Source organism: Primulina huaijiensis, chromosome 10 (genome assembly GCF_012295235.1).
Source record: "Primulina huaijiensis isolate GDHJ02 chromosome 10, ASM1229523v2, whole genome shotgun sequence".
In the NCBI taxonomy this organism is placed as follows: Eukaryota; Viridiplantae; Streptophyta; class Magnoliopsida; order Lamiales; family Gesneriaceae; genus Primulina; species Primulina huaijiensis.
Genome location: NC_133315.1, coordinates 15,411,203 through 15,432,907, shown reverse-complemented (window position 1 = coordinate 15,432,907; position 21,705 = coordinate 15,411,203). Strand labels below are relative to the sequence as shown.

At 34.3% G+C, this 21,705-nt stretch overlaps 1 protein-coding gene across 1 annotated transcript; it reads left to right on the top strand.

The window, feature by feature from the left end:
* The first annotated feature begins 15,531 nt into the window (after positions 1-15,531).
* On the top strand, positions 15,532-19,293 carry LOC140986673 (E3 ubiquitin-protein ligase RGLG2-like). Its single transcript, XM_073454986.1, has 11 exons — positions 15,532-16,882; positions 17,010-17,094; positions 17,179-17,319; positions 17,434-17,547; positions 17,632-17,729; positions 17,818-17,897; positions 17,976-18,081; positions 18,156-18,283; positions 18,394-18,580; positions 18,705-18,761; positions 18,967-19,293. Exons 1-9 carry the CDS (start codon positions 16,619-16,621, stop codon positions 18,515-18,517), a joined length of 1,140 nt encoding a protein of 379 aa, XP_073311087.1. The 5' UTR covers positions 15,532-16,618; the 3' UTR covers positions 18,518-18,580; positions 18,705-18,761; positions 18,967-19,293.
* The last annotated feature ends 2,412 nt before the right edge of the window (positions 19,294-21,705 follow it).

Below are 21,705 nucleotides of genomic sequence, written 5' to 3'. Positions count from 1 at the left end.
ACGATGATTGCAGAAGAAAGAAAAAGTAAATGGGCAAATTCTATTTCTCAGTTTACTGACTCAGAGAGCCAATCGACTGAAACTGATGCTGATGAAGTTCAGTCTCATTGCAGATACTGATTCAACCTCGAATATTGATAAGGTATTTGATATTGATTCTGAAGAATTTACATATAATTACTTAGTTAAAGCATTGCATGACATGGTTGAAAAGTACTCGAAGCTATCTTAGTCATTTGAGAAAGTTAAAACTGAAAACAAAGGCTTGTTATATCAAATCAATAAGTTCACAGGAGAGCAGTTGCGAGGATCAGAAAACCGAAGCGAATAGGTTGAAAACTAAAAATGAACGAGTGAATGCTGATTACCAAGCACTGCCGTTTTAGAATCAGAAGTGGTCGCTACTGCTAAATGTATGAAATAAGTCTTCTTTTTCATTAGAGAAGATGCAAGAGCTATAGAACCAATCTGATGATAAATATGGTTTTGAATTCAGTAGCCATGAAAGAATTTCTGAAATCACTTCTCAGCCGAAACTGAATATGTTTAAAGAGAATTATATTCCTCTTGTTAAATAAAGTACGATATATGAAAACAACAAACATAATGTTCAAGTTGAGAAACCTATAAATCAGATGGACCCAAATAGATTGGGTATTATTCAGTGAACTTTGTGACTGCGGGAAATGAAGAAAATAACTACAAGTAGTAGCTCTACCTGATATCTGGACAATAGCTGTTCTAGGCATATGACTGATCAAGCAAATCAACTTTCAGAAATAATTAGTTGTAGTGGACCAAAAATAGCTTTTGGAGACAACTCAAAAGGTAAAATCGTGTGTAAAGATTATATTATTCACGGAAATGTCATTATTAATGATTTTCTACCTTGTAGAAAATATATGTTACAATCTAATAAGCATTAGTCAACTATTTGATAATATATACTCAGTAGCCTTCCTGAAACATACATATGTAGTTAAAAATATTCATGGTTCGACTGCTTTTCAAAGAAATAGAGATGAAAACACCTACAAAGTTTTTTGGAATATTGGTCTAACTGATCATCCTACATGTTTGATGTCATCTCATAGTGACAAATATTGGTTATGACATGAACAGTTAAATCACTTGAATTTCAAATCTATCAACAATATCAAAAAACATAAATTGGTTACTAGTTTACCTGATATTAACTTCATTAAGAATCTTTTTTGTTCTGTATGTCATCTGGGTAAATATGTAAGATCAAGCTCCAAGAACAAAAGAAGTAAATTAATTTCAAGGTGTTTAGAACTGCTGCATATAGACCTCTTCGGGCCTATATCTGTAATGAGTTTAGGGAGAATTAAGTACACTTTAGTTATTGGTGATGATTTCTCTAGATTTAACTGTGTTGTATTTTCAGTGGTAAAGATCGTAGCAGTACTCATCTTGTAACGTACCGTAATTTTGAACTACTTGAAAAATTGCGGAAAAATAAAAATTTTCTTAAATAAGAGATAAATATTCAAATTTCGATAAAAATAAACTGTTAATCCAAAATAGTTGCAAAAAAAAGATCCCAAATAAAGTTTTCTAAATATACTTGTTTAAAACCTCGTAAACAATAACGTGAAATCAGAGTATTTGAAACAACATGCATAAAAATATTCTTAAAAACATGGGCGGTCCTCGGGTTTAGCCTCCTGCACAGACCGATCCGGCTCACTGATCCTCACCCCTCGTCTCCTCATACTCGTTCTCGCCTGCATCGATCAAGTCTAGTAAGTCTAAAGACTCAACATATATAATTTTGAGATAACAAGTAATACATAATAAAACCACAAGCATCTTTAAAGTAGAGCGTACATACTTGAAACTTGAACGTAATAACATAAACATAGACGTGCCATCAACATAAAACTTTTCATAAACATGCTTGCATCATACATGCTTGAACATGCATAAACTTCATCATTTTGCTTAGAGATATGTTTCAAAGCAAGTGACCCGTATATAAATGTGTCTGATCAGATTAAACCACAGTACTGGGCTGACAGGGAAAATCCACTGTCACATACATGAGATCCCCGTTCATGCTTTAACTGGTGGATTGGTCCCTGGTCATGCTTTACCACTTTCCAATCCTGATCTAAACCCGGTCATGCTTTACCGAGGTGGAGAGGTCATCGGCCACGTTCACCGACTTCCAATCCTGTTCATAATTTGGTCACAAGACATTTAGCATACCTCAAAAACATAAAATATTTTCTTTTTGCACGTCGAATATACTTAAAAACGTCGAGGGCTTTGTTGAAATATTCTGGACATGCTGCCCTAACAACAGCAGCAAGGATTCAGGAGATCCCAACGAAGCCTGCAACCAAAACTTCAAGAACACATTAAGAACGCATTTTCAAAAAAATGCAGTTTGAGCAGTCCCACAAAAACAATCATAACTCACTCATTTTTTATCCAAAAATTACAAATTTACTGTCAAATTAAAGGTATTAAAAAGTACTACGTTTTATATGTTGAAAGTTTTTCCAGAAAATCGACCTAAAAGTCGTAGGATTTAAAATAACAGCAAATTAGTGTTTTGAGATCCAAAAATCGTTTCAAAAGCGATCCACCCATTTTTTCTCAAATTTTTGCATAACATACACATGTTTTCCATACACTACACATCAAAATAATTACTATGACAAGATCGATGCGAAAAATAAAAGAATATATATGCCTTTTGATTTTTAAAGTCGAAGCGGGAAAGATGCGAGGGTTGATCCGAGACGAACGTGGCACGATTTTTCTTTGAAGAAAACGGACGAAAATTGCTGAATTCCTTGAAAAGGGAGGGGCGGCTGCTACTTAGACTTAGAACCCTAAGTTTCTCTCAAAATATGAAGTGGAACAAACCAAAGGGAGTGTGTGTGTGGGTCGTGTGTGGGTGTGTGCGCGTGAGTTTAGGTAATTAAAGAGAATAAAAATTGATTAATTACATAATTAACAAGGTAATTAAGGCCTAATTAGCTTACTTAATAATTAATTGCCTAATTTGGGGATACTCATGCATGTGTAAATAATTAGTAATGGGACAAAATTGTGCTTAATTAAAATTAATTACCTAATTAGGGGATAATCATGCATGAGTAAATAATTAATAATAAAATAATACTAATCTAATACTAACTTTTCTAACACCTTTAATTTAAAATAAAATGCACAAGTGACACATCTTTAAAAGTTTAAAAACTCATAAAATCACTTAATAATGAAATTAGGCTTCAAAAATGATAGAAACTAAATAAATCATTTAAAATGAAACTTTCTTGACTTAAAATAAAATACCACATTTTAAAATTGTCAAAATCGTCGTCGGTCTCCTTTCCTCGATCCCGCATCGAATAATCGCTTGAAACATGAAACTCAAGGAACACGTTTCAACGTGGATTAAATAAACATATTATAATTTAAAATAATGCAAATTCATAAATCATTAATTAAAACCCAAATTAATGAAATAAACATGCATTAAAACCATTTAATAAAATACACAAGGAATTTAATAACTTGCATGCATGTGGTTCACGTGGACCTCAAATTTTCGGGATGTCACACATCTGATCAAGCTTCTAAAACGAATTCAAAACAAAAATATGTTTCAGTCAATAGAATTAGAAGCAATCGAGGTACTGAATTTACTAACAAAATTCTTGAGGTATATTTGACCGAAAAAAGGAATACATCATGAATATTCAACAGCTAGGACTCCTCATCAAAATAGAGTAACTGAGAGAAGAAACAGAACTCTTAAAGAAGCAACAAGAATAATGCTTGCAGATGCATATATATCCCAGCGTTTCTGGGTAGAAGCAGTCAACATTGCTTGTTATACCCAAAACAAAACCATGGCCAACAAAAGACATGGAAAGACTCCATATGAAATATGAAAGAGGGTAAGCCTAATGTATCTTATTTCATATATTTGGATGCATATGTTATGTACATAATAATTGCAAAAATCACTTTTGTTTTTTTTTTTATTCAAAATCAGATGCTGGATTTTTTTTGGATATTCAGTAGTTAGCAAAGCCTTCAGAATATTTAATAACAGAATTTGTTAATGTTATAGAATCTATACATGTTTTTGATAAAATTAATATTGCTCCTGAAAATTTTGATATTTCAACTTTGAGTAACGACTAAACATGATTCATATGGATATGGATAATGAAGATGTAACAACACCAAGAGGAAATGATTCTCAAAATCCATAACCAGGAGTTTTCGAGAAGGAACCAGTAGTTGAGACTCAAGTTAGTCCAGAACATGTCCAAGAAGATCTGGAACTTGCTCGTAACAATGACATTCCAGAGCAACCTGATGGATCGGTTCGGGCACCTGCAAAGGTGCTTCAAACACAATATTCTCAATGAGCTGCAGTAGCTCGTGTTCTAAGAATGTAAACACTGATGAATTAGATCGAGTTTGGTTTTAAACCAAGCAGAAAATACTCGAAATAATCCTTCGTTAAGAAAGCTGACTGATTTGAAAGCCTTTTAACTTGTGTAAACTGAATAACTGAAATAATGGGATCAATTCTTGTATGTATCAGTTTAGTTATGGTGAGAACTGAACTGATAACTGCTCGAACTGATCAAATCAGTTGAAAACATAAGTTAAACAGTTACGTACACAAGTTATGTTTATAGATGTTCGGATACTTCAACTGCTTCTACGTCACCCCTTCTACCACCTCGGGTAGGTTCAACTAGAAGACTTTGATTTATACAATACTTTGTACAAACCCACTCAGCTTAGAACTTACCCTACTGCCTAACTGAACTCCTAGACTAGACTGAAGGCAACACCTTCCAGCCAACACTTGTTTAACGTCTATGTGTTAAAAACTACATACACAAGTTTATTGTCTTTGTACAAGACTCACTAAACTTATCAGTACTCAATTTTCTGTATGTATGTGAGTGATTGTGTGTGTGTGTGAGAACTGATATATGGATACAACACGAAAGTGTTCTCACACACTGAGAGAAGAATGCTCCTAAACTGAGCTGATAACACTTGCAGTGTTCTCTCAAAACTGGGCTGATTGCTTCTGTAAGCAGATGTGAGTTGAGCATGCCCTTCTTCTTCTCTCTTTTGTTTTTCCACACACTTGTGTATTTCCACATTTTTTTTCTACGATTGTATATTGATGATCTTGGTTTGGTATATATAGAGGTAATGCGATCGTACACCAAGACTCATAAAAAATGTTCGTTGCTATTCGAATTCGTTCCTCGAAATGTGTCTGTACTTTCCGACAGCCATTCTAGAACGTTTTGGCTTTAAACTCTGTTGCAACGTCCATTATTATCCTTTGACTAGACAAAAGCTTTTCCTCATTGCGCACAACTTGATTCCATTGAATAAGCTTGTCGTGTTTTGCAAACTTATTGATTCATAATTGATGTTCTGAACAGGTCAGTTGAAATGATATTGAACTGGTTCGGTGAAATCAGTTGGCTCGTCAGCTGAACTGATTTCGCTACTTCAATTGAACTAGTCAGCTGGACTCTTCATCAGTTGAACTCTTCATCAGCTGGCCGGGCTTCTGAAGGTCTTCTGTTGAACTGCCTATCAGCTGGACAATCAGTTGAACTGGTCTAGATATATCAGTTGAACTGGTTCAGTTTGGGAAATCATTTGGTGCTTTTAGTTTGCGTCTCGATAGCTTCAGTTGTGACTTGATAACTGATCAGTTCGAATCCAGATCAGTTTCAGCTTCTGTGCACGTAGGTAAATTCATTAGAAACAAAATAACAAGTTTTGTTAACATCAAAATCAAAATTACGAATATGAAATGTTCCAACAATCTCTCCTTTTTTTATGATCACCAAACTTGAGCAATTTTAAAGCGATTAAATAAAATTCTAAAATTTAAAACTTAACTGTTTCTCCTCTTTTGTGAGAATAAAAAACATTTAAGGCGATTAAAATTTTTTTTCAGTTCGAGGGATAAAAAAGCTCCTCCTCAAGAACTGAATTAAAAACGCTTCCTTAAAAATATAATCATTTACGTGTTTTAATGAAGTTTTAGATCTTTTAACATTCAAGCAGTTCAGACAACATATTAACTAAAAATATCAGTTCAGTTACATTCAAACCAACTAGATAAACATGATGTTTATTTAATCAAATAATCGTCCCTTGTATCATACATTTAAGCACACCAACATGTGTAAGGGAAATGCTACTACAATAGCAAATTTTAAACAAAATCAAATATCAGTCAGTTTATACATAAAAGAACTGAATATACCAATAACCGGTTGCCTTGAATGCTTTGAAATGCTGCATCGATCTTGAGTCTCTTTTTGCTAGAAGAGCAGCTAATTTTCCTTGGACTTGATCTCTGTGCTGGCTAACTGGTCGAGCTGACTCACACTGGACTCAACTGATGCTGAACCACATTGATCATCTACTCTAATCTGATATTGCAATGAAGCGGCGGTATACTGTTGATGATTAAGCTCCTAATCATCCAGCATTTCAGCTTAACTGGGTTTCTTCTGTTGATCAGCTGAACTGGTAGGCTGGCAACTGAAATCTTGTCCACCGATCAGTTTAGCTGTTCTGCTGTCAGTTGTACTCAAAACCCTGCAAGTTGCTAAAACAACAAAATCCGGAGTCGAGAGAAGTGGCTACAATGTTATTTGCAGATCCAAAAATCTTATCTCTTCTCACGGTAAGCTCATATAGGATTTTTAAGAGGATTTTGAAATCCATTTTAAATTAAATTTTGAAACATATTTTAAAATATCAGCTTTCAAATGTCCTTCTTAGAGCAACTAGCTCTGATACCAATTGATGGATCGGTTCGAGCACCTGCGAAGGTGCTTCAAACACAATATTCTCAATGAGCTGGAATAGTTCGTGTTCTAAGAATGTTAAAACCAATGAATTAGATCGAGTTTGATTTTAAACCAAGCAAAAAATACTCGAAATAATCCTTCGTTAAGAAAGCTGACTGATTTTAAAGCCTTTTAACTTGTGTAAACTGAATAATTGAAATAAGAGGATCAGTTCTTGTATGTATCAGTTCAGTTATGGTGAGAACTGAACTGATAACTGCTCGAACTGATCAAATCAGTTGAAAACAAAAGTTAAACAGTTACGTACACAAGTTATGTCTATGGATGTTCGAAGATTTCAACTGCTCCTATGTCACCCCTTCTTCCACCTCGGGTAGGTTCAACTAGAAGACTTTGATTTATACAATACTTTGTACAAATCCACTCAGCTTAAGACTTATTCTACTGCCTAACTGAACTCCTAGTCTAGACTGAAAGCAACACCTTTCAGCCAAAATTTGTTTAACGTCTATGTGTTAAAGACTACATACACAAGTTTATTGTCTTTGTGCAAGACTCACTCAGCTTACCAGTACGCTCAATTTTCTGTATGTAAGTGAGTGATTGTGTGTGTGTGTTTGTGAACTGATATATGAATACAACACGAAAGAGTTCTCACACACTGAGAGAAGAATACTCCTAAGCTGAGCTGATAACACTTGAAGTGTTCCCTCAAAATTGGGTTGATTGCTTCTGTAAGCAGATATGAGTTGAGCATGCCCTTCTTCTTCTCTCTTTTGTTTTCCACACACTTGTTTTTCCACGCTTGTATATTGATGATCTTGGTCTGGTATTTATAGAGGCAATGCGACCATACACCAAGACTCATCAAATATGTTCGTTGCAATTTGAATTCGTTCCTCGAAATGTGTCTGTACTTTCCGACAGTCATTCTGGAATGTTTTGACTTTAAGCTCTGTTGCAACGTCCATTATTGTCCTTTGACTAGACAAAAGCTTATCCTCAATGCGCACATCTGGATTCCATTGAATAAGCTTGTAGTGTTCTGCAAAATGATTGATTCCTAACTGATATTCTGAACTGGTCAGTTGAACTGATCTTGAACTGGTTCGGTGAAATCAGTTGGCTCGTCAGCTGAACTGATTTCGCTGCTTCGATTGAACTGGTCAGCTGGACTCTTAATCAGTTAAACTCTTCATCAGCTGGCCGGCCTTCTGAAGGTCTTTTGCTGAATTGCCTATCAGTTGGACAATCAGTTGAACTGGTTTTGATATATCAATTGAACTGGTTCAGTTTGGGCAAACAGTTCGCGCTTTCAGCCCGCGTCTCGATAGTTTCAGTTGTGACTTGATAACTAATCAGTTCGAATCCAGATCAGTTTCAGCTTCTGCGCACTCAGGTAAATTCATTAGAAACAAAATAACAAATTTTTTTAACATTAAAATCAAGATTACGAACATGAAATGTTCCAACACAACATTTTGTTCAAACACATCTAGAGACCACCTTTTCATAACCTATATATAAATGAAGTATGACTCATCCGCCCTCATTGGTTATTGGTAATCCACCAACACTTCTCAGAAGCAGAAGACAAATGACAAATGAATATATGCATGTTGCTTTCATCTCTCAGATGGAACCAAAGAAGATCGATAAAGCTCTAAATGTTCGAATCTGGATTGAAGCAATGCAAGAAGAGCTTAGTCAATTCAAAAGAAATGAAATATGACTTCCGGTACTTAGACAAAATCACCAGTCAGTTTGTAATGACCCGGTTTAATTATATCTTACTTGGCAATAATTAAGATTAATTATTTTAAATTGTGGAATTTAAGTAAATATATGATTGGAAAGCTCTCGACGCACGATTTCCGTTTATACCACTTTTTCTATGTAAAATTGCGAATCCCGAAAAATCGTCGGAAACCCGCCTCCCCTTTCATCGTTTAATCGGTGCCGGAGTTCGGAAATTGATTGAAGACTTTTGTTCTCTGGGTCATAGGCTTCATTTTGGTATATATATATTGAGGTATAAATCATGATTCCAGATATACTGCTTTGGTAATCGTTTATGAACATCTAGCTAGCACATCAAGTGACAATCTGGTGGTTCTGCTCGTCTTATCGAACTAAAAGAGCATGTGCATACAAATTCTCATAAATCTAATCATCAAATTGCGCTAGAAATTGAGATGGAATAATTTAAGCGCATTTGCAGCAAGATTATTGACGCGGTCAAGCACATTTCATTTGAACAAGCTGGTGCTTAAACTGCCTTTAATTTCTTTAAAGAACGTATGAATAAAGAAGTATTATCTATACGTGACGAGGTGACCACAATGTCCATTCATCTTTTTGGTCTCAAATCAAGTTTTATCAAGACACAGGCAGAGGTCATTTTAGCTCAAACTAGTCTCACATCTTCTGCATCTGCTCAAACTGATTCCCTTAAAGCACTGGACTCCAAGGTTGAAGCTTTAGATGTAAAATTGACCGATCGCTCTCAATCTATTTAGATCTTGGATAACAAAGTTGGTGGCATCTGTGCTGCCAAAAAAGGGGAAGAAGATGCAAGAAGAAGAGCATAACCAGAACCAGAACAAAATCTAGTTGCTAGTGAAGACGAAAGAATCGATGATGATGATGATGAGTACTTCTGCTCTTATCTTATTGTCTGCTTCATAGCCTTCTAGGTTTTGGTATCACCACAAAAGAAAAAATTGATGAGGACACTTTTAATTGCGGTGATGTGCTGCTTAAATTAAACTTTTAAGGATAACGAAAAACCAGAAGCAATATTCTTCTTAAGGAAAACCAGAAGCAATATTCATCTTATGGAAAATCATAACACACCCTTAAATAAAAATATCAGTAGACCGAACTAAGAATTAAGTATTATATAACCAATAACAATAGTTAGAAAGATAGTCTTTTACGATAATATGTCAGAATAATCTAGTGACATCCGTTTCAGTTTGTATTATCTATCAGAGGAAGTCTCTATTTATTATAGTCGTTCTGTACAATAGTACATATTATTTAAAGTCGTTAAATGGACGGTAAAAGTCATATATTGCTCAATACCGATTTGGGTATATGTTGGAATATTTCATGTTCGCAATCTAGATTTTGATGTTAACAAAACTTGTAGTTTTGTTAATAACAAATTTACCTGGGTGCGCATAAAGCTGAAACTGATCAAGTTTCGAACTGATCAGTTACCGAGCCAAAACTGAAGCTATCAAGACGTAAACTGAAAGTGCCAACTGATTGCCCAAACTGAACCAATCCAAATGAAATATCAAAGATCAGTTCAACTGATTGTTCATCTGATAGGTAGTTCAGCAGAAGACCTTCAGAAGTCCGGCTAGCTGATGAAGAGTTCAACTGATGAAAAGCCCAGCTGACTAGTTCAACTGATTCAGTGAAATCAGTTCAGCTGACGAGCCAACTGAATTCATCAGACCAGTTCAAGACCAATTCAACTAACCAGTTCACAGCATCAGTTAGGAGCCAATCAGTTTGCAGAACAAGACAAGCTTATCTAAGTGGAATCCAACTTTGCACAAGGGTATAAAAGAAATTTTCCGATCAAAGGACAATAATGAACGTTGCAGCAGAGCTTAAAGTCAACCGTTCCAGAATGAATGTCAGAAAGTACAAGACACAAACTTCTAGGAACGGATTCAAACTGCAATGAACATATTTGATGAGTATTGATGTACGGTTACATTTCCCCTATATATACAAGATCAAGATCATCAACAAAAAACTAGGTGTGTATGCGGATGAACACAGATAAGAGAGGGCACACATAATGCATATCAGCTTACAAGAAGCAACCAACCCAGATTTGAGGGAACACTTCAATGTGTTATCAGCTTAGATTAGAAGCACAATTCCCTCAGTGTGTGAGAACACTTTCGTGTTGTATTCATAAATAAATTCTCACACATGCACACACAATCACTCACATATAAACAGCGAATTGAGCTTGTTCAAAAGCTGAGTGAGTCTTGCAGAAAGACAATAAACTTGTGTATGTGGTCTTCGCACAAAGACGTTAAACTTGTGTATGTAGTCTTTGCACGTGAGATATTAAACAATGTGGTGACTAAGAGGTACGACCTTTAATCTGTTAGTGTATCCTACCCGCGAGGTAGAAGGGGTGACATAGAAGCAGTTGAAGTCTCCGAACATCCTTAAACATATCTTGTGTCTTTAACTGTTTAACTATTATTTTAAAACTGATTTGATTAGTTCAAGCTGATATCAGTTCAGTTCTCACCATAACTGAACTGATACAAGCAAGAACGGATTCCTCTTATTTCAGTTATTCAGTTTACACAAGCTAAAAGCTTTCAACTGATCAGCTTTCTTAACGAACTATTATTTCGAGTATTTTTCGCTTGGTTTAAAACTAAACCCGATTTAATTCATCGGTGTTTACATTCTTAGAACACGAGCTATTGCAGCTCATTGAGAATATTGTGTTTGAAATACCCTTGCTGGTGTTCGAACCGATCCATCAGTACAAAAACAAATAATAAGTCTATTCTTGGATTCGGGTACTCATAGCAGAAACAAGAGTTTTTCTCATTCAAACGTTGGATATGGTCTATAAAAATGCTTCATAATGCGTTTAAATACACTGACCCTTTGTGAACTTGTGAAATCACTCACATCTTCTAGATTATTATAGTGAAAGTCTAAAAAACCAGCACACGCTTTAAAGTTCTATCAAATTCAGAAAATCATTTGTGCTATCATTTGTTCTCATACTCTTTCACTGTATTTACCTACTGAAAAGTGTGAAGTATTTATAATCTAAGGAAATTGTCTTTCCCATAATCAATATTCATTAAGTTTTGAGTTGTAATATTAAGAGTTTCAGTAGGTAAAGGTAAGTCCTACTAAATTGGGTTTGTACAAGTGTGTATTAATCAAAGTCTTTTAGTGATACATTCTGAAAACAGAAGAAAATAAGACTTAAAAGGGTTTTGCCCTTCGAATTTTGATAAACAAACCTTGTGTTATTTTACCTTATACTGTTTTTAAGTTTCATCCAGTGTTGTTGATTGTTTCCGCACTTTTAAGTAGTCCGCTGCACTTTTAAAGATTGAGATTAGCGTATGACTCCTAAAATGTTTGAAACACATATTTCAGAAACAAAAGAAAGAAAAATTTTGGAGTGTTTATTGAACGTCTTTCTAAATATTCCACCTATCCTAATACACACATATATATCTACAATTCTATAAAGCTTCCGCATCATATAAATTTTTTTTACTCTCACTTAATAACACACATTTTTTTTTTACGTTTTTCCCTATATATATATATATATAAATCATATAATTTTTTTTGTAGTCTGACTTAATAACACCAATAAGACTTAATAACACCAATAAAATTTTACATTTCTTCCCTCAACAAATAAACTTGGGTTCCCATGATTGTTGGGCAAAATAGTCCAGATATCTCCCCCAATATCTCCATCCGATTTCTTTGCCTACATTTCATCTTCGAAAACCGTCGTCCCCCAACACAACAATATGTCGACTTCCACTCTTACAAACAACAAGTCAGTTTTTTCAACCACAAAACTCTCTCAAATTCCAATTCACATTTTGTATATGTTTTTGTTAATTTTTTTTCCCAAATATCTCAAGGTTCGTTAGTGCTCGCATCTAATGGAAAGAGACCCTGGAGGCGTACATGTTCAAGGATGATCTTCCGAGGCTGAAGAAGGAGGAGGCGAAAATGGAGGTTGAGTAAGAAAGGGTGCTCCAAATCAGCGGAGAGAGGAGGTGCGAAAAAGAGGATAATAACGACAAGATGCACCGTGTGGCGAGGAGCGAGGGGAAGCTCCTACGGTAGTTCAGGCTACCAGAAAGGTCGGTGAATCAAGGCGACGATTGAGGACGGTGTGCTGACTCTGACTGTGCCAAAGGAAGGAGTGAAGAAGCACGAGGTGAAGCCGTTAAGGCCATCGACATTTCTGGTTAAATCATTATACAATCTTGAATCTCCCCTTGTTTTCGTTTTGAGTTTTATTTTGTATGGTTTGCCTTGGTGTTAGTAATATTGTTCTACGAGGCTATGGATTTCACCTCTGTTTTTGAATTTGCCTACAAAAAGTGTTCTTGAATATGAGTTGTTGTTATTGTCTGATACCCTGGGAAGGGGAAAGAACACGGACCATCTTGGGACTCGGGCATTAGAGCACGACCAAGAGCAAGGGGGAGCTAGGGAAGGGATCAGCCTGGCTGAAGGAAGTGCTCTTCTGAGAAAGCCATCCTTAAGTTCGCAGAGATAGCTAAGAGCTAACACACGATCGAGTAAGCTCGGGCTCCTGGATTAGTCCGGGCAGTGTAACTTAGAGGGTCAATGATCTTGTCTGCATCCTCGCACAATAATTATTGACCAAGCACCTCAATAGATGTATCATTTTGGGCCAACAGATATGGGATACCATGCTTCAAAGTCATTGGCATGTCATTCAGCTCCCGTCGAGATGAAGTGACTAGACTAGAGATAGTATGAGTTGATATAGTCTGTCAATGGCAGAAGACAGGGCATGGACAACCATCTTGCTATGAGTAGTAACCGGAAACTGAAAACAAGATTATCATTACTTTTCTTCCTATAAATATTCATGTTTACTTAATCTATAGATAGACTATTCACTTAATTTTTCCTGAATGATTTGAGCGTCGAAATAGCTACGTCGAAAAACTTTCTGACATCCTGCTAACGTTTTTCTTAAAGTGTGCATATTCTTCTGCCCGAGTACCATCCGTAGGACCTATCGAGTGGCCGAGAAGAATCCACCGGGCCTAGTAGATCGTCCATCCAGCTCACTCAATTTACCCGGCCCACGTCATTGTCTATTATATTATATGAAATAAATGAGAGTTCATGGTTGTTGCCACAAATAAACGTTACACGGTCAAGTTTATACACATATATCACATGTGGCACGATAACTAATCTATATAATTTTTATCCAATATGAACGAAGAAAATTTACCTAAACCCACCACACAAGTGAGACCAAGAACATTTTTCGCATGTAAAAGTCTTTTAATATTTTCTCCAATCATTAACACGAGCATAACTTTTTTGTTGCTTTTGTAAAATATGGGCAAGGAATTACTCAGCATCACCGTTCGTACGTCATCATGATTTTAATGATTACGTAGGGATTAGTGGTAAATTCTGTCATATGGGGAAAAAGATGGATAACTAAATCTTGTGAAATAATCCAGTTTAATTTTTGGAAAAATAATTTATATGGATCATGTTTGATTTGATGGATTTGAGACGGATCTCTTATTTATATCATTCTCTTATGTCAAAAGTATCACCGATTATTATAAATATGAGTATAGTTGAACCGTTTCATGCATAAAATTCCGTGAGATCGTTTTACAAAAACCCTACTAATCCAAATTATAGGTTAAATTCATTCATTCTTACAAAATTTCCAAATTCATTATGATTATAGACCATAAAAAGAAACGCGGTTGCTTACTTTGATTAAGCTTTATCTAGTTTGGTGTTGTCATAATACATAATTAAAGATCAGAATCGATATTTTTATAAAATGACAGCTCATGGTTTTTTATGAGACTCAAGAAAAATGGTATATGTTGTGTTATTTTATTGTCAAGAATTTCATCCCAACTTTGCAACGGCTGCAGGGCATATATGTGTGTTATTTTATTCAAGAGGATGTCTCTTGTAATACGGCCTCACAAATCTTTATATGTGAGACGGGTCAACCCTATAAATATTCACAATAAAAAGTAATACTCTTAGCATAAAAAGTAATACTTTTTCATGGATGACCCAAATAATAGATCCGTATCATAAAATACGATCCGTGAAACTGTTTCACACAAGTTTTTTGTCTTTATTATTGAGTGATATATCTAATTCTATAAATTATTTCTTCCTTTTGAAAACTCCATTCTTTTTAATACCAAAAGCCTGATTTATCAAAGTTTGGCAAAATATTTTTTTAACATATTCCATTTAAACAAAATTTAATAAAACTACGGTTTGTCTACGAATATTTAAAAAATGATTTTGTCGTCTGTGTTTTATATAATAAACAAATGTGTGTCTTTATACAAATGTTATTGTTAGAAAGGTATTTAAAAATAGTAGCAAATAATTTTTTAATACCTGGTAATAATTTTTTAAATGTGAAATAACATTTTCAACTTTTACCAAAAGTTTAAATGGTATGTCACTTGCGAGACGGTATCACAGATCTTTATTCGTGAGACGGGTCAACTCTGTCTATATTTAGTAATATTTTTTAGCATAAAAAGTAATTCTTTATAGATGACCCAAATAAAAAATCTGTCTCACAAATTTGAGTCACGAAATCATATTATAAAAGTTTTTGTGAATTTTAAATTGATTTAAATTCCAACTCAATTTTTTGTTGAACCAAATCCATAAATTTAAATTTTAAATCCAGTTTTTTTATTGAACCGACCCGAGGAGAATGAGTTGATAGATTCATTGACATAGGGCAGCGCCATTCAAGATTTGCTAATTTACTATCTTAAATGAAAATTATAATTAACAAAGCCAGGATAAAAACAAGAAAAACTCTTCAAGAACAGGAAACCCGAAACAGAATCAAGATTTGTTTTTTTAAAAAAAGTGATCTTTGTGTCAAGTGACGCATATATCTCTCAAAATCTTTGAAATTTTCAGATCCCGCTTAACCGAATCATCGCTAGAGACGATTTTTGCGATATGCTGCGAGATTAATCAAATCTACGTTCGATTCGGCAAACCCTTTTTCTAACAGACAGGCCGATCCCCCGGCACAGAACAATTGAGCGAGAGTCAATGGTTAGCTAGGAATTGGTTGGTGGGTTCTATTGGAAATTTCATCACTAATTGCCGCCCCTTGACTTGTTCTATAGTCTAGGGAGAAATTTCTACATTTAATTTAAGGCTTTTATTAAAGTGCTCAATCAACAAGAACGTAATAAATCATCCATAATGCTGAAGGTTTCTTCGAATTTTAGCCCTTTTTTCCCCTATTGCAGTCTTCCTCCAAACGGTGGGATCTTCCACTAAAGCCCTGCAACTACTGGGAAAGAAATGCTGCAGGGCATATATAAAGGCGTGTTTTTGTTAAGAATTTCATCCCAACTTTGCATGGCTGTTAATTCTGTTGATTGGTTAATTACAGCCATTATATAAGATCATAGCCGGCAGCCGTTGAATGATAGTTATGGGTTTTGACCCGAAATCTGGGTTTTTCTTAAAGCCCAAGTTTTCATTCAATTCACGCGTCCTCCCGTGGAGATTCTCTGTTATACCCGTTTCCACACGGACGTAATAAATATTTCGAGGATTCGTGTTTTGATGTATTTCTTGTTTTATCTGTAAGTTTGTTCATATTTCAGAAGTCGGTTCGAGTTTTAAAATTCATTGGCGCCGCCATTATAACAATCTAGAGGTCATTGAATTTTCTTTTCATATAAATATTCATAGAGGTGGTAGAATTTTATTGCATGGTCAATCAAGATCGCTAGGCATTCGAAAGTTATATAGCAACTTTTGTTCTTTCCCTGAGCATAACAGAGGAAAAAACTGGTGGTTTCTGGATCCCTTTATTCTGTGTTGGCCTCTCGTATAATTGATATATAGGACTGTTTCTTTGACTCGCCGTACCGCAAGAGTCCGGGGAGTTTGGTCTTAAGAGATTCGAGGTTTTTTTTATAATGGGAAATAAAAGCTCAAGTCCTAGGGATATGGGAAGTTGGAGGCGATCTTCGTTTAGTTCCTCTCCACAAGCGTCGCATTCGCAATATGCTCGAAATTACCCTGTGCAGTATCCTTATCCAGAAGAGCATGGGCATGTGACACCGAATCATCACTATGCCCCGACTCAAGGTCATGCCACTCCATCTCAATTGCACGCACCACAGAAGAAGTTCGAGAGGAGGTATTCAAGGATCGCCGATAACTATAATTCGTTAGAGGAGGTACGCGCCTGCGTAAATATCTGTACATAAAACATTCATAAGCTTTATCTCATTTAGTTTTCTATTGAGCCATTTGAATGCTTAATTTTTCATTAAATGTTTCTAATATGAAGTATATTTCTTTCAGGTGACTGAAGCTCTTGCACATGCTGGCCTCGAGTCTTCCAACCTAATTGTTGGAATCGATTTTACTAAGAGCAACGAGTGGACAGGTTCAGTTATTTCATCTATGCCATTTAAATCTCTTAGTTACTAAACTTTCTGTAAAAATATGCTGAGCTCGGTCGAATATTTAGGCAAGAGGTCATATCATGGTCGAAGCTTGCATCATATTGGAAGTGGTTTGAATCCCTATGAACAAGCAATATTTATTATCGGAAAAACCTTGGCTGCTTTTGATGATGACAACTTGATTCCCTGTTTCGGATTTGGAGATGGTATCACACTATATACTTTCCATTTTTCCCTGTATACGACGAGTGCTTGTGCCCACCCTCCACGAGTTATAGTTTTAAAAAATATAATCCATATCTTCTGATTAATCTTGGCAGCATCAACCCATGATCGAGATGTTTTCGGTTTCTACCCAGACGGGAGACCTTGCAATGGATTTGAGGAAGTTTTAAGCCGGTATAAAGAGATTGTTCCAAATTTGAAACTCTCAGGTAACACAGCGTATATTTTTAGTCAAGATTAGTATCTGTCGATGAATTGAATGTTTTAGCTTGGACTCTATCACTTTACTGCAGGTCCAACATCATTCGCACCCATTATTGAAATGGCCATGACTATTGTTGAGCAAAGTGGAGGCCAATATCATGTTTTACTGATTATTGCGGATGGACAGGTATATACAATCAACAATGTTTCTGAGATCTTTATCAAGAGATTCAGTTGACGAATGTCACGTTTATGAATATTGTTCTTTATGGTAGGTTACCAGAAGTGTTGATACGGAAGGTGGTCAGTTAAGTCCTCAGGAGCAGAGAACTGTAGAAGCAATTTCACAAGCGAGGTAACTTCAACTTTCTAGAAACATTTCCCAAGTTTTATTTATATGTGTTCTTTTGGGTGAAATTTTTAATGTTTGCAGCAAATTGCCTTTGTCTATCGTTTTGGTTGGAGTTGGAGACGGACCTTGGGACATGATGAAGGAATTCGATGACAACATCCCTGCTCGGGATTTTGATAATTTCCAGGTTTGTGGCTTGCATCTAATCTGAATTTGCATATTATTAGTTTGTGTCACTAACGTATTACTGTTGTTATCCAGTTTGTCAATTTTACAGAAATTATGTCCAAAAATGTGCACCAATCTCGGAAAGAGACTGAATTTGCTCTTTCAGCATTGATGGAAATTCCATCTCAATATAAAGCAACTATGGAGCTCAACTTGTTGGGGTAACGATTCCTTCGCTTGGTTCTTTCTGATCATATTTATATGTGACGCATCCACAAACAACACGCGTGGGTGAATTAACTACTGATCTTACATTTTTGGGGTGTTGTAGTAGACAGAGAGGAAATACGCCTCACAGAATTGCTCTTCCACCTCGTGTCTACGGTGCAGCCTCTGGTAGCCATTCAATACCCTCTCGTGCCACCAGTTTTCAAGAAATCACAAATTCATATTAGAACCAGAATCATGTTTTTGGCAGTAAGGTTCCTTTAGCCCCGAGCTCTACATCTGAAAACCAGGTATAGCTCAGTATGCCTCGTTAGATTCTGTTAATGAGCACTTGCTAGATCATGTGCAAGTTTTCTCTTCCTATGGTCAATATAAAAAAAGAACATAACCAATTGTTGTTTCTTTGCTGAACAGATTTGTCCTATTTGCCTAAGCAACTCAAAAGATATGGCTTTCGGTTGTGGACATCAGGTACTTCTACACTTATAAGCAAGATTCTAAAAAGCGTAAAGCGTATCAAAATATTAGGTCAAGCGTTAAGCCTTATAATGTACAGACACCATAAATTTAAAAGTAGAACATATATCTTATGTTGGAGGAAAATGAGCAGCCTTAACGTGTCGGCGCGAAAAATATTTAAGTTAACTTGAGACAATTTGTTTCGTTCTTTTTCCAGACGTGCTGCGAGTGTGGAATAGACCTTGAACTGTGCCCGATTTGTCGAAGTTCTATCCAGACTAGAATAAAGCTTTACTGAGGAGCGTCTCTGCTTCTTGATCGAGTCTTTCAACTCCAGCATTAAATTATTTCTTTGCATCGGTTGTGTTACTATTTGAAAGATGAAGTTTTTTTACCTTTTCATGTACAGTATACGATTGGCATTTATTATTTTTTCCCCCATGAAAATTTCTTTTTCCTTTTTTTTTTAAAAAAAAATATCTTTTTTCAGAAAAAAAAAATAGTAATGGCTCTGTGGAGTTAGCCGACAGTTTTGTATTGGTGTAATTGAGATTGTATGGTTTGGACATTTATTATTATTTGATCTTCGGGTGCTCGTGATTTTTCATTATTAATTTTCGATATTTTAAAATTTTTCTCTCATTTTATTTATCCATTAGTCATTTTTTTATCCGATCTAACTTAAATTTTGCTCATCCCTAATTTTCGTAATTACTATTGTTAAAGAGAAGGCATTCGGCCTAAACCTTGGACGACTTAATTTTAAATTTTTTTTCCTCATATATATTAATAATATAATCGTAGGAAGAAAAACATTTTTTGTATGTATTTATAGTGTAATGGTAGAAAATTTTAAATTAAAAAAGATAATATGAAATGTAATAATGAATTTAAAACCAAGCCTAAGATATAAATAATAACTAAAAAGCACTCATTAATAGCCACTCAAATAATTTGTCAAAGGTGGTTTCAAGTGATGTTCATTATGCCATTACATTCTCTTGCTTGTGGTCAGAAGTGCTTTTATCTAATAATATATCTAATATCTAATCTATCTAATATATTACGTGAATATCTTTATCTTTATTTAATAATAATCATTAATACATGTTTCTTCTTTATTTGTTTTTCATCTATTATTTTTTATTTGTTTTTCATCTATTAGTTAATGAAATTTAAAATAAATATTTTTTAAAAAAAATATATCTTTAATGAAATTTAAATTAAATAAAAGAATAATGAAATTTACTTTTTTTTATTTCTATTTTTCCATTAATTAATGAATTTTAAATAAATCGAATAAAAATGAATTTTACACTATTGTTCAAAATTTTATAGTTATCCAATTTTTTAGTAGGTCTTTTGTGAGATAATTTTATGATTATAGCCCTGAGAGGGCTGTCCCAGTCATTTTCGGAGTGGAAAAAAATGTTTTTAATGATTCAAGTCGGATAGGAGACATGTTTCACAAAATTGACTCGCGAAACAACCTCATAGGAGTTTTTGGAATGAAATTGAAGAAAAATAAAATTTAGCCATCAGTATTTAAAATGATTTTCAAATTAAGTTTTCATTTTTTGGGATGAAATTTACACTTACATTTTTTTAAAAAAATTATATCTTTAATTAAATCCTTCAGGGATTTTCATATATATATATATTACTATCAAATGATCCATATAAGTAAGCTGTAACAACATCCATAAGACGCATTTCTAAATTTTCAGATACCGCCAAACAAATCAAATACCGAAACGTAATTGCATCCATCACAGGACAATACGTGTAAGGTCCAAAATTTAGACAACGTAATCCAACCGCATGCGAATCTAGGAAATTTGAAAATGAGTAATTCATTATTTTAATTGCTTAATTAATTATGTGATATACATTCTTACATGTTAATTATGATTTTATTATCATCATGCATAAAACTGTATTTTCAAGGATTATTCAAGTGACGATCGAGGAACGGGGACCGATGACTGAAAAACGTAAAATGTTTTTATTAAATAATTGTTTTTAATTATTTAAAATATGGTCGATGCTTTTTAGTATTTTTGAAAATAAAGGATTGTGAGGTGATTTTATATGCNTTAATAAATTTTAAATAAATCGAATAAAAATGAATTTTACACTATTGTCCAAAATTTTATAGTTCATCAATTTTTTATTAGGTTTTTTGTGAGACGATTTTATGATTATCTAGCCTTGAGAGTGGTTGGCCCAGTCATTTTCGGAGTTAAAAAAATGTTTTTCATGATTCAAGTCGGATAAGAGACATGTTCTACAAAATTGACTCGCGAAACAACTTCATAGGAGTTTTTGGAATGAAATTGAAGAAAAATAAAATTCAGCCATCTGTATTTAAAATGATTTTTAAATTAAGTTTTCATTTTTTGAGATGAAATTTACACTTACATTTTTAAAAAAAATATATCTTTAATGAAATTTAAAATAATAATAATAAAAATAATAATAATAAATATGTTGTGAAAAAGTAAAAATTTACGGTAAAAAGTAAAAATCTCAAACTCTCAAAATTATCACACTACACACTTTATAATATTTTTCTCTTAACTCAATTGTAATTTTCTTCACAAATGAGAGATCTATTTATAGAAAATCTTTACAAATAATTCAAAAATAAATTACATCATTACCTTCATCATCACACACAAATTTCAATATTCAACACCTAATTTTACCTAATTTTCAACATTCAAATATTCAATATTAAAATATTAATTTTCAACACTCCCCCTTGTGATGATGATCATAATGATTGTCTTCATTACGTGTTTTTATACTGTCTCGTTAAAAACCTTACTAGGAAAAACCCATTGGGATAAAAACCATAGTAAGGGAAAAAGAGTGCAGTCACGTAAACTTCCCCTCATGTTGACACGAACAGTTCTTCACAAATTTCGTAGATTGCGCATCCCAATATTATATA

Bases quoted from the DNA above. Each gene is read 5' to 3' on its own strand.
- LOC140986673 (XM_073454986.1), top strand. From the start codon at position 16,619: ATGGGAAATAAAAGCTCAAGTCCTAGGGATATGGGAAGTTGGAGGCGA. The intron at 17,095-17,178 runs GTTCAGTTATTT...TCGAATATTTAG, and splicing joins TAAGAGCAACGAGTGGACAG to GCAAGAGGTCATATCATGGT. The intron at 18,082-18,155 runs GTTTGTGGCTTG...GTTGTTATCCAG, and splicing joins GGGATTTTGATAATTTCCAG to TTTGTCAATTTTACAGAAAT.